Source organism: Seriola dumerili, unplaced genomic scaffold (genome assembly GCF_002260705.1).
Source record: "Seriola dumerili isolate Sdu_G_001 unplaced genomic scaffold, Sdu_1.0 BDQW01000149.1, whole genome shotgun sequence".
Taxonomy (NCBI): domain Eukaryota; kingdom Metazoa; phylum Chordata; class Actinopteri; order Carangiformes; family Carangidae; genus Seriola; species Seriola dumerili.
In genome coordinates, this window is record NW_019174404.1 from 16,821,206 (window position 1) to 16,834,090 (window position 12,885).

Genomic DNA, 12,885 nt, shown 5'->3' on the forward strand with positions numbered 1-12,885 from the left:
TGCAAATGACACTTGGCAAGCAGAGGAATGTTTAAAGTCATATTTTGTGTTGTCTCCCCAGGACCCCTCTGCACTGTGCGGCTTCATGTAACAGTGTCCACCTGTGTAAGATGCTGGTGGAGTCCGGGGCGGCCATTTTCGCCACAACGATTAGTGACGTTGAAACAGCAGCAGACAAATGTGAAGAAATGGAGGAGGGCTACACACAGTGTTCTCAGTTTCTCTATGGTAGGTAAATGCCGAGAGACAGATGGCAAACCAACAAATCTAAACTGAACAGATTTACTCAAGCCCACAGGGGGGGAAAAAAACTTTTAAATCTGAGGAAAAAATGAAATTTTTCCTTCCTTAAAAAACAAATTTGAAACAACCATCATAGGACAGTTAAACTCCTCTGAAAGCAACAAAACCTAATTTGTTTTTGATAACTGAATACTCTGTATCTCTCTCAGGTGTTCAGGAAAAGTTGGGTGTGATGAACAAAGGCTTGGTCTACGCTCTCTGGGACTACACGGCCCAGCAGGCTGATGAGCTGTCCTTCAGCGAGGGTGATGCCCTCACTGTGCTTCGTCGACGTGACGAGACTGAGACAGAGTGGTGGTGGGCGCGACTAAATGATCGGGAGGGATACGTACCAAGGAACCTGCTGGGGGTGAGAGAACAAACACCCCAACACACACCTCACTGTGAACGTGTGCATGCATAGAAAAACATAAAGACACACGTCGGCCGCCTGTCCACCTATATCAGTGTCATGCATTGTTCTAGTATTAACTAGTTAGTGTATTTAAACTAATTTTAGGTCATGGGTTAAAGTAAAAACACAGGAACAGCTTCTTCAGTGCAACTTGGTCCACTTCAGTGACCACCATAAAAGTTAGACAACAGAACTCTGACATTAGAAGTAATACTTAATTTCTTAATATTCTCACTTACTACAAAGTGATAATACTCTCACTTACACTGCCAGTCTACGCAGTAGATCATTTGCTAACAAATGTCCCGCTTAGCTACTGTAGCTATCAAGCTTTCTGTTCTTGCACGACACATGCTGTTTATAGTGATAACAGTGGTAGATTTATCGAATGGAAAATGTATTATTTTTAAATAGTCTGTCCATAAAGAAAGCAGGCTAAGCATTTCTAGCTGGCATTAATGTTGCCAGCTGAAATGACATCTCCTGCTCATAGACTTGTTTAGTTATAGTTAGCTAGCTAATCAAGCTATCATTAGCTCCATAAGTTGGATAAAAAGTCTATGGCTTCTATGGAATCTTTTAAAGTTTCCAGCTAACACAATTAAAAATGAGAATCTTGTAAAAGATTATTAAATATGAACATCATGGCTATATGATATTGTGCTGAGCAACTGAGGTTAAAGCTACATGTTAGTTGGCCTATCCTTACTAAATGATAATCGATGTAGCCAGAAAACATGGACATACAGAAGCAACACAGGTGGTCTGATAACGGATGTGTTGTGCAGGACAGAGCTTCTAACATCACCTTCAACTCAACTTCAACAAAAAGAAAAACACAGTTTTTACCCTTTACACTTTTGCTCTTGTGTTTTTAGTTTTGTAAAATCTAAAATAAAGACACCACCCTCCAATCTCTTTAAATGCCAAGTATTTCTATTATTACAGCCTGATGCTCACCCCCTCATCATGTGGAAAAATTCAAAGCTTAACAGGCCAGCTGTGCCATGTTATGGTTGCTAAGCTGTGATCGGACAATCACTGTTAGTGGAGCGATTTAGCATATGGTCAAAAGCTAGCAGCTACAGGCAATGCTGTTAGTGTAGGTCCCATCAAAACACACAAAGACATTTCAAACAGTTTATATAGTTTTAATGAGTCCCAGAATAAAGTCAATAAAAGAAGTAAAAAGAAGTTCTTACATTTGCATTTACTGAGGTTGACTAGATCTGTCAGCAAAATATGTGCAAAGCTTCTGGGCAGATTTTCAGGTAATTTGGTGGACTAATCAAACTTGGGCCCAGGAATGAATGGACATATTTAGCTGGTGACCTTGATTCGGTATTTCCACCTCTGGATGATTATTATTTTTCAGCCATAGCTTCAACAACAGTTAACACCATATAGCCCTAATCCAAAATGCTAAAAGTATGTTGAATCTATTTAATTGTAATTCTGATATTCTGATGTGTAAGTCTTATTTATTATAGGACAAGTTTTCTGCCTTAGTGCACAGTGCTATTCAAGCCTCAGGGAGAACAGTGTATACACACCGCATCTACAAGTAAAGCTAAGCTATATAGCTTTAATAAAACTGTCCATCACAGTGGCCCCTTTACAGCTCCCACCATGCATCTGCAACCACACTGATGCCTCTGTGTAAATAATTGAATGTTGGATCTGTACCTTTACAGTAGGAAGTACATGTAAGGTTTCAATTTACACTCAACAGGAAGCATCATCAATACTCACCCCCATTCATTCAGTGAATTAAGTGATGTGATTCACCCGAGGAAACAGCGAGTAAACTGGCAGATTTATTCTTACAGCATGCCTTCATGATGTTCAGGCACCTTGAGAACAATGTTAACATGATGTAGTGACCCCGCCCTCTCTCTCTCTCCCTCGCTCTCTCTCTCCAGCTGTATCCAAGGATCAAACCCAGACAACGCTCACTGGCGTAAAGCCCAGATTGGGAGCCACGTGCACGCTCTCAGAGGGCGCATGCACACAGAGAAGAAGAGGATGAAGGCAGACAAATTGACTGAGAAGGAAAGAAAAAAAGATGGAGGTAGTCAGGAGACTGAGAGAGGAAAGAAAGAGACAAAGATGGAGCTCAAAGTTTTGATGAACATTTTTTTCTTGGTTTGTTTGGATGTAACGCTGGAACCACAGAGCCATGTTATGGTAGAATCATAATATATTTTCACTGAGTTGCTGCAGAGTAAAAGAAAATTGCCTGAATCTTATTTTGAGCAAAAGAAGCTTGACAACTTCACTAAAGTTCAGCCGCATGATGGACGCTGAATAGAAAAAAAATCACCAAAAATTCCTTATCTTTTGGATGCAGCTTCAAGATCCACTTAAGTTCACTTAGCTGAAAACATGAGACCATGATCTTGGAATTATAAGACTTCATCTGACATTATCCAAATAATCTCGATCTTTGACTGTCACTATTTTTGTATGGTGTTAATTAAAAAAAAAAACAGTTGGATCTTCATAAAACCAAGCTCATCAACTGCATAGTGAAAAGATGTCCTTTTTCTCAAAGGCAGTGAACGTAGTGTAGTGTCTGAGAACACTTTCACACTGTGCAGTGTGAAGATTTTAAATGCAGTAAATTTACAGGTTTGACCAGGTGAAAGTATGTGTGAGATGTGAAATGTGAAAGTGAGGTAGGATAGAGTAAAATGAGAGGAGAGAACTGATGAATGTGTGTCAAAGAAAGTCAGGTTTTGTCAGCACTGTGGCTCCTGATGGAGCAGTTATTAGCAATGCTAGTCAGAATAGATGTTGGAAATGCAGCCGTGAGACTAAATCCAGCAAACATTTCACGCATGGTAGCTGAGAGCCACATCAACCAATGCCAGATATCCACAATAGAATATTATGGCATGGTAAAAAAAAAAAAAAAAAGGTTTGAACAGATATCAGAAGAATATTTTGGTTCTGATTTCACAAACTGATATAAGAAGCATCTGTGAACCATTATGGATGTCTCAACCTTTTAGTATTTTGCATTTATCTTGACTCAGTGCTGGTGCATGCTGTCATATCAACATCTGTTCAACTGCAAAATGGTTGCTGATGGTAAAACCAGAGAAAGGAAGGAAAACTGAATGGGTATGGGATGTGTTTTTGAAATACAAATGTAGTTGTAAAACCAAAGTATGTAAAAAAAAATTGGCTTAAAGGTGAGGGACAAGGATAAGGAATTGAATGGACAATAATTTTTATTTATATCGGATTTCCACACAAAACTTAGTCCAGGCTAGAGCCTCATTCACACTGGTCCTCATCCTGGTGTAGTACTGGTACCAGGCTCTGCAACTAACAATCAGATAAAGCAGTGTTTCCCATCTGCCAACAGCTCAGTGTTTAAGGATTCAATATTTGTCAGTCCACTGTTAAATTACCACATAAAGCTCCAGTGTTTATTTTGACAACAATGTCTTAAAAATCAAGTCAATTTTTTTAATTGTAAACCCGGTCTCATCTCATATATATATACATAGATATATAGATATATCTATATATGTATACACACTCACACTTTATCCCTGGGCTAACTGGCTTGGTATTCAAATGGAGCTAAATTAGCTCAGAGTGAATGAAGAAGAAAATGTGAAAACAACTTGACTTTTTCTCAAGTGTCATCTCTCCTTTTATTTTATTTTTTTCACATTTACATATTTCAATAGTTGTATTAAATGTATTATTACTCAGATTTTCTTTTGTTTTATTTAAAACAAAATATTGTTTTTCTATTATTATTAATATTATAATTATTATTATCATTATTATTATTAGGAAACACTGCTCTAGTTTCTTTCTGTCAGTGCTGGTGCCACTCACTGCTGCCACCCAGTGTACGGGAAGGTTTTGACAAAAAAATAAAGTGTCATTTCCTTTAACACATGCTGTGTAAAATATGAAGCAATAAATTGAGTGATGTTTGACGTGAGAATGGCACATTGTTCTGATGAGTGTTTACCATTACTTTGTGTATATGCAACCTAAAACTATACAGCTTATGTACAATAATAATAAAGAAACCATAATCCCTACGGAAAATCAAAGCTATGATTGTGACTGAATTACTCAGGGTTCATATGTGTGGTGATTAGACCTTTGTAAACACACACACACACACACGCACACACACACACATTTTCAAGCCTTGGCAATAAACTGCGGACTTTAGAAGGGAATTAGTTCATTCACGTCTTTGCACCGACAGCAGGCTCCTCTCACAGGTAAGTATATTTCCATTCAAATTCACCAAATTGCTGTTATGTACAGTTTGTGTAGAACAAAGTATTTCCTCCAGTACAATATGTTGAAACTGGTACAATGTAATTTGAAATACAGATATCTGCCACGTAACCACATTTAACAAATATTACCAGGGAAAAAACAGCCAAGATCAACAGTGCACACAGATGTCAAGGTTTCTGCTCTTATTGTCCACTCCTCTCTTTTACTTCCTGAGTCAGTACAAAATAATACTTAATGATATTTGATGGAACGAAAACAAAAACATGACAGGTCAAAATGCCTATTACAGGTTTATGTTGTTGAATTGTGTGTTTCAGAGTGGCCAGCTGCATATGTCTGAAACTGTAATGTGATTTAAAATATGGCTTATAATAATAATAATGATAATAACAATGATTATGTAGTGTTTTCATTGTTAAACATTTAAAGTAAAGTTGAAAATATATATATTCTGGAGCAGTTGTATAAAGTATACCAATACTATAGAGTAGAAATTCTCTGTATTTGACTATTTCACTAGAATGTATAGTGACAAATATATAGAATGGCCCATTTCAGAATAAATGAATATTATATTGTTAGATTTTATTATTGTTGAATTAATGTGTGCATCAGTTTAATGTTGCAGTTGGTAAAGGTGGGGCTAATTTTGGTTACTTCACACACCACTAGGTAGCTTTTAAATTTCCCCCCATGATCAATAAAATCTTATAAAAAAAGGAACATTATTTACCACTGCTCTACAGTATAATTTCCTACAATCACTGCATTCATACTAGTTGGCTTAAAGGTGAGGAAATCCCGTAGCACGCTTATTTTGAAAGTGGACACCGGAAGAGGTAGCATTTGGCTTTCCACAGATGGCTAACCTGCTACATGCTACAGCATGTAGCACAAGGAATGTTTTATAAATGTGGTGTTGCATTAAAGCTTCCAGCTTATCACCTGACGGTCTGTGACTCCTTCAACGAGACATTTAATCCAAACGTAAGTCAGTATTTATTAGACAAATGACGTACAGTGCACCATGGTGATTTGCGTCATTACAGTTGTTTACAGTGGAATATGTCACATTTTCTCTACGTCACCTCACGTTTTGTGATCCTGTGTGCTCGCTGCATCACTTTACACGGTTGTTGTTGTCAAACCAACCTGTAGCAAACTTTTATTGCAGGACAAAGGCTGTTGAGAACACCTCAAGCCAATGAAGACTAAGAAACAAAAAAAATATATCCAAATATTACTGAAATATACGTTAACGTTTAAAACTTAAAACGCCAGTTATGATATTTTCTTACTCATCGGTAATGTATCAGAAACTACAACTTCATCTGCTACTTCATACTGACACATTCACAGTTAAAGCTGCAGGGTTCATGTCCAGCTCCAGTTGACTTTAAAGTGTTGTTGCTACTGCTAACATTAAAATCTACTTCATGTCAGATGAACATGGAACATGGCAATATTCTGGAAATAATATTATTTTGTGTCCATGTCTATGTGCACATCACTTGCATGGCACATAATAAGGCCAGGTAAAACAATGAGGACTTTGATTCGAATTTATAACATGCATTTACAGTTTTTTGTCTTGTGAACCACCACAAACAACCTTGCTGTCACAAAATATCCAACATCCTTTGATAGACACATTGACATTAGCAGCTTTCTAACATATTGTTTGCCATTCAGTGACATTATTTGCACCATGGCGGAGCATTTCCACCTGAACACACCGCTGCTGGAGAGTGTCAACATGTCCAGACGGGCGGGAACCACCGTGTATTTAAAGATGGAGAATTCACAGCCCTCTGGCTCCTTCAAGATCCGAGGCATTGGACACCTCTGCCAGCAGGTAGGCCTTTTTCCTACAGGTCCGTCATATCAGACAATCACTGATTCATGTGTTAATTAAAGGCCAATATTGACGGACTGTTGTAGATTTCAGTTGATTATACAAAGGTTGTTGGGGAAGGAGAGACAGTCATTTGCCCTTTGTCATTTCATTGCTCTGCTTTGCAGCTCGCCAGACAGTCTAAAGGAGTTGTCTGCTCTTCAGGTGACGTCTCTACTGTTACACAGCATGTTGACACATAATGCACAATACAATAAAAGCAATAAGACTAATAGTTTTACTCTAATATAATAACATAGTATGGCCTTTTTCTTAGGTGGTAATGCAGGTATGGCTGCAGCCTATGTAGCCAGAAAAATGGGTGTACCAGCCACCATCATAGTTCCCTCCTCTTCTCCTCAGATGGTCATTCGTAAGCTTCATGATCAGGGCGCTGCAGTCAAGATTATAGGGAAGGTACAGTATAATAACATAAAAGTAATCATATCTAAGTGATCTCTTTGTGGCACAGATGCCAGTTCAGAATCATGTTTTTCATTTTGGAATTATTTTGTTCGTAGGTTTGGGATGATGCCAACACAGAAGCTCTCAGACTGGCAGAAACTGAAGGACTCACCTACGTCCCTCCATTTGATCACCCACTGCTATGGTAGGAACATTCCTCACAATTAAAGAGTCCAGTTTCTGCAATAAAGTGTAAAACTAAACACTACATTACTTCTGCACTCTCTCCACACACACTACCAGGCAGGGCCACGCCAGTATGATCTCAGAAGTGGCAGCCTCTCTGGGTCCCAGTGTGAAGCCTGGAGCTGTGGTGGTGTCTGTGGGTGGAGGAGGTCTCCTGTGTGGAGTCATCCAGGGCTTGAAGGCTGTAGGCTGGACGGATGTACCGATTGTCGCCATGGAGACAGTGGGGGCAGACTGTTTTAACGCTGCGGTTAAGGCAGGGAGGGTGGTCACTTTGGATGACATCACCAGGTTAAAAGTTAAAAGAGTTCAAATGCTCCGTGCAGTAAAAAGATTAAATACACGCAATTTAACTTCACCCTCATCTCTGGCTCCATCTGTCTTCTCACAGTGAGGCTAAATGTCTCGGAGCAAAGACTGTTTGCAAGCAGGCCTTTGAATACAGCCGGTGCAGCGAGCTGACGATCATCTCTGAACTGGTGACTGACCAGCAGGCTCTGCATGCTGTCGAAACATTCCTCGGTTAGTTTGTGTGTTTTTTCAAATGTCTCTAATGACTTGTGAACATGTTATTTTAAGGAAAGTTGAAGAAACACTCTTCAGCTTTTTTTCATCTTCATTGCAATATGATTTTTATTTATTTATTTATTTTTTCATATTGTGCAGCCCTATTCATCACTACCCAAAAGCCTTTACAATGAACCAGGCTTCATGTTGGCTTTGCCTTTGTTTTACTTCAACTCAGTGTGTGTTTGTGTGTGTGTGGGTGTGTGTGTTGTTACTAGATGAGGAGCGTGCGTTGGTGGAGATGGCATGTGGAGCAGCACTAGCAGCTGTCTACAGTGGACTTATACGCAGATTACAGGATGAAGGTGACTACTCTCAAGTCATTGTCTTGCTGAACATTCATAACCGTGCTTCTGTTCTGTATGCACTGAAACGAATCTCATGATTACCTCCTCTTGTCACAGGTGATACTAAAAATTTCCTCTCACCTTGAATCTTACTGTACAGAGGAACTCCCTTCTGATGAGGGAAAATCTAATGTTGAGGCTCATCTTTGTTGTACCCCTTCCTCTCAGGTCGCCTGCCCGCTCTCCTAGGCCCCCTGCTGGTGATTGTGTGCGGTGGCAGCAGCGTCGACATGCAACAGCTGACCAACCTCAAAAACAAACTACGGACCTAAGCTGCTGAATGTGTGCTAGCAGGTGTGTGTGTATGGGTACATAGCAATAAATGTATTTCTATGTGATCAGGGTTACAACAGCAGAAAAGTCATTGCAGCAATTCAGAGAATGTTCCCTTGAACACTGCAGTGTCATTTCTAAGTTGCATGAAATATAAAATTGCAATTAAGGTTCACAGAAAACTGAGTCCATTTCTGCCGTTATAAATTATTAGATCACATCTTGATACGAACATGTTGAACACAAGCTCACTTGGATGTCATTGTTCAGTTACAAGGTTTCCCCACATGGTGGTGTTGTAGTTCACTGTTGAAATATACTGGCCATCCACAGAGTGTGAGTCAGATACAGAAAGCTGAACAGATATTTTTGTTGACGAGATTTAATTATTATTAATTATTATTTAATTATTGTACTTCAGCGCAGCACTGACAGTCTGAGCCACAACAAAACTTCTCTTACATTTCATATTCATTTAAAGACACTACAAATATCTGTGTGTTTTACTCTTTCCTTGATCTTTTTGTAGAAAACACTTGAAACCCTGGAGAACACAACAGCCTTTTACTGTAATACTGGTACATGTCATTTTCACCTACACATTAAATTTAGTAGCTCAGTCAAGTTGTGTTACGTGTAGGAAGCTATTACTATGGAAACAGCTCCTCACTGTTCAGCCTGTATCAGTGTAAGAGTTGAGTTTATCAATCTGTTGATGGGCTTTGCCTTGGTAGGTCTCAGAAAATGGACCAAAATGGACTCCTTCACTCTTTGCACACTTTATCACAGATTTAATTTTAAATGGATATATTTTTTGCCCATCCATCTACACCCAACAACCCCAAATGTGAAAACATGTTTTTAAAATTTTTTACACATTTAATAAAAATCAAAAATTGGTATCTCTCAATAACAAAAGTATTCAGACCCTTAATTCAAGACTTTGTAGAAGCCCCTTTGGCAGCAATAACATCTTCAAGTCTTCTTGGCCGAGTGTCTACAAGCTCTGCACACCTGAATTTGGGCAGATTCCTCCCTAACCCTAACCCAGATCCTCTCAAGCTCCATCGGACTGGATGGAAGGCGCATGTAAATCTTCAGGCCACTCCACAGATGCTTTATTGGGTTTAAGTCTAGGCTTTGTCCCCAAAGCTGCTCTAGCTTTGTCCTGGTATGCTTTGGGTCATTGTTGTGCTGAAAGGTGAACTGTCGCCCTGAGTCTCAGGTTGCATGTACTCTGGAGCAGATTTTCTTCAAGGACCTCTCTGTATCATCCTTCCCTCAATTCTGTCCAGTTCGCTTGTCCTTGCCGCCACAATTTCTCCATTAAAGTTTTAGAAACATCTCAAGGATGATTAAAGAAAAGAGGATCCACCTGACCACAATTTGGAGTGACACAGCAAAGTGTCTGAATTCTTTTGTAAATGAGACATTTCAAACAGGAATGAAAATAACTCTATAACCTTGTGGTGGTGAAGCTTGAAGTTCTTTGTGATGATGATGATGATGATGATGATGATGATGATGAAGGCTTATGCTGTAGTGCAGGCTTTGGTATGTTTACAATAGGTGTTTGGTTGCCATACCATGTAATTTACATATTTGGTACAAGATAATTAATGTAAACACCATCAGAATTCTTTTTTGTGGTGTCCCGGTGGCTCACCTGGCAGAGCGCGTACCATGGAGGCTTAGTCCTAACCGCAGTGGCCCGGGTTCAGTCTGACCTGCGGGCCTCTGCTGCATGTCATCCCCTCACTGTCATCCCCTCTCTCTCTCTTCCTGACCTTCCTGTCTCTCTCTCCCTATCGCTATCAGAATAAAGGCAAAAAATAACTTAAAAAAGAGAAATCTCTTTTGATTTTATTTGCTGTTTTCAATAGGTTGATAGTGGCTTTTATGGTCACTCAACACATAAAAGTTGGACTTCAAGTCAGGCCAGTTTGCAGTATCTTAACTGCAAATAAACTAAACTTAAATTCATTTTTCAGCCTCTGCATCACCTTTTTTTTTTTTTTGCACCATAGCATACAAAAACTATCTCACCAGTCGCTTGCAGTTGTTCTAATGTGTTTTCCCATCACTTTCAAGGTCACTATAAGATCAAAGGTCTCACATAATTCATCATAAAAAATATAAAATCTGCTCAATGCACTGATACCTTCCTCTCTTATGGATTCCAACACACAACTTTTTGACCTCATTGATTTTGTTGGTTCAATAAGTCCAGCACTTGTAGTATATACAGCGAGTGTAAGAAATATTAAGGAGCTTGAAATCTATCACCCCATATATGGTATATTCATCATGAATATATTTTCCACAAATTAGTTACACAGCCCTGAGTGTGTTATGGCCTTCGTTTGACATCTACATAGTGCTTGTTGCTAAACATCCTCAAATGCTCGGGGTGAATAAAATTAATGTAAACAAGGTGATAGAAGTCAGTTTTGAAACACCTCTAATTCTGTTGTGTGGTGAAAAACGCATGCACTGTATAGTTAGACCTGCTCCGCTGAATAACCAGTTTTCCCAGCGGCACCATAACAGCAGTAGACTGATGAAGTGGGTAACTCCCAGGAGCACAGGCGGCATTCACACTACAAGGTCACACACACACATGGACCGGACATGACTGTGTTGTAAATGCTGCTCTCTCTCTCTCATGTCGTTCTGTGACACAACAGCGTCTCAGTCCAGATATGAGAGTCGAAATGGATGCTCCGTCATCTGATCACCTGTATTGATAGGAGGTAGATGTTTACATCATGAGCGATTATCTGTGCTGTTCTTAAATGACTGAACAGTCGTCTAAAGCATTCACCTGTTCAGATGAGTCTCGCTGACCCACAGCTGTGCTCCCTCCTCTGGTGAGTGTGATTTGGGCAGCCTGCAGAGACGGAAGCTAATGGAGGTGCCAGCCATTCCTATGACAACAGGAAGGAGCTGCTTTGATGAGCCCAGCAGAGGGCATTTGAGCAGAGCTGCAGCTAAAAATAGGACAAAGTAAATAAGAATGAATGGGGGAGAGACAGAGGGAGAAACAGTGCACGTCTGTGTTTATGTGTTTGGGGATGCATGTCTATATGTACATGCATTGTTTACATGCATGTTTTACTATTTACAGCCAAAATGCTATTGCCAGCTTTTTGTACTGAGCCAATTTGTGACCAATCTGGTGTCTGTCCATTGAAATTTTGTATAGCATCTTCAACTTTAGAGAGCCAACATTTTTTGCTACTAACATTTTTGGTTATTTGCTCTTTTTCATTTGTAAATTTGCTTGATGTGCAGAAGTGGATTTGAATGTGGACTAAACTGCTAGTTAAGTGAGATTTGGCTAATGGTGTAAAGGTGTAAACATAGGTTATCTAAATTTTTAACAGGCCCAGTTAATTTTCATTAAGAAAGTTATGAAGGCATCAGTTGCATTTCAATTAATAGATGATTCTCCTGGCCTACCTTTCAGACTGAAATGATTGATATAAAGCACTCTGAGCATAAAATACAGAGAGTGAGACAAGGGATATAGAGTTTAAAGTTGTCTTAATGATTGTGTTTATCCAATAATTTATATTTATCCATTATAACGAATTTGTTGGATGATCATGATGAAAAGAAAAAGATGCCTCAGTTAATGGGAAAATTGATATGACTGTCTATCATCAACAGTACAATGTTTATAGTTAGTTTTAGAAGTCTTTACTTAACTAAGCTTATCAGTCTCACTGTTTGCAGCATGTCATGTGGACAAATATCAGACATCTTCATGTTGCACTAATAAGGAGAGGAAATTATGGAGGATACAGCCAAAAGCATAATGATTTCCTCTGCCCTCACTGAGCATTGTGCAGCTTTGATCAGCCATAGCATCTTTTTATTAGAGCGCTTTCATGTTAGGTAATGCTATTTAAACTTCATGTTGGATTGTATTACAAGTTTTTTTCAGATGTGTGTCTCATGTACATATCTCTCAGCCTCTTTCATATCTGTCTTTCCTTGCATCACAAAGGAGACAATCCCACTTTAAATGCACAACAGATACTGTAACAAACAGCTCTGTTGGACTGAAAATGAGGTTTCTAAAATTAGAAAGGGAACAGAATGAGGATGCAGAGGTAGTGTGGTACAAATGGCTCAATTGGGTAACATTTGCTCATGTTTTTGACAGGGAA

The 12,885-nt window shown here is 39.1% G+C and overlaps 2 protein-coding genes across 9 annotated transcripts in view; both read left to right on the plus strand.

The window, feature by feature from the left end:
• LOC111225440 (apoptosis-stimulating of p53 protein 1-like) overlaps positions 1–2,777 on the plus strand; it is a 47,469-nt gene extending 44,692 nt beyond the window's left edge. For all 6 annotated transcript variants that reach the window (XM_022750312.1, XM_022750314.1, XM_022750310.1 and 3 more), the window contains 3 exons: positions 62–228; positions 453–652; positions 2,620–2,777. In XM_022750312.1, coding sequence (XP_022606033.1) covers positions 62–228; positions 453–652; positions 2,620–2,661 — 409 coding nt within the window. In that variant the 3' untranslated portion in view covers positions 2,662–2,777. The remainder of the gene's footprint in view (positions 1–61; positions 229–452; positions 653–2,619) is intronic.
• Positions 2,778–4,870: 2,093 nt separating this feature from the next.
• Positions 4,871–10,520, plus strand: LOC111225598 (serine dehydratase-like). Of its 3 annotated transcripts, XM_022750574.1 has the most exons (10): positions 5,835–5,965; positions 6,671–6,833; positions 7,001–7,037; positions 7,150–7,289; positions 7,394–7,482; positions 7,581–7,814; positions 7,915–8,045; positions 8,309–8,395; positions 8,606–8,731; positions 9,240–10,520. In XM_022750574.1, the coding sequence occupies exons 2-9, from the start codon at positions 6,687–6,689 to the stop codon at positions 8,707–8,709; spliced, it is 969 nt and encodes a 322-aa protein (XP_022606295.1). In that variant the 5' UTR covers positions 5,835–5,965; positions 6,671–6,686; the 3' UTR covers positions 8,710–8,731; positions 9,240–10,520. The 3 variants fall into 3 exon arrangements, with proteins under 3 accessions (XP_022606294.1, XP_022606295.1, XP_022606293.1); XM_022750573.1 differs by lacking the exon at positions 5,835–5,965 and adding an exon at positions 4,871–4,956 and having other exon boundaries at positions 8,606–10,520; XM_022750572.1 differs by having other exon boundaries at positions 8,606–10,520.
• The last annotated feature ends 2,365 nt before the right edge of the window (positions 10,521–12,885 follow it).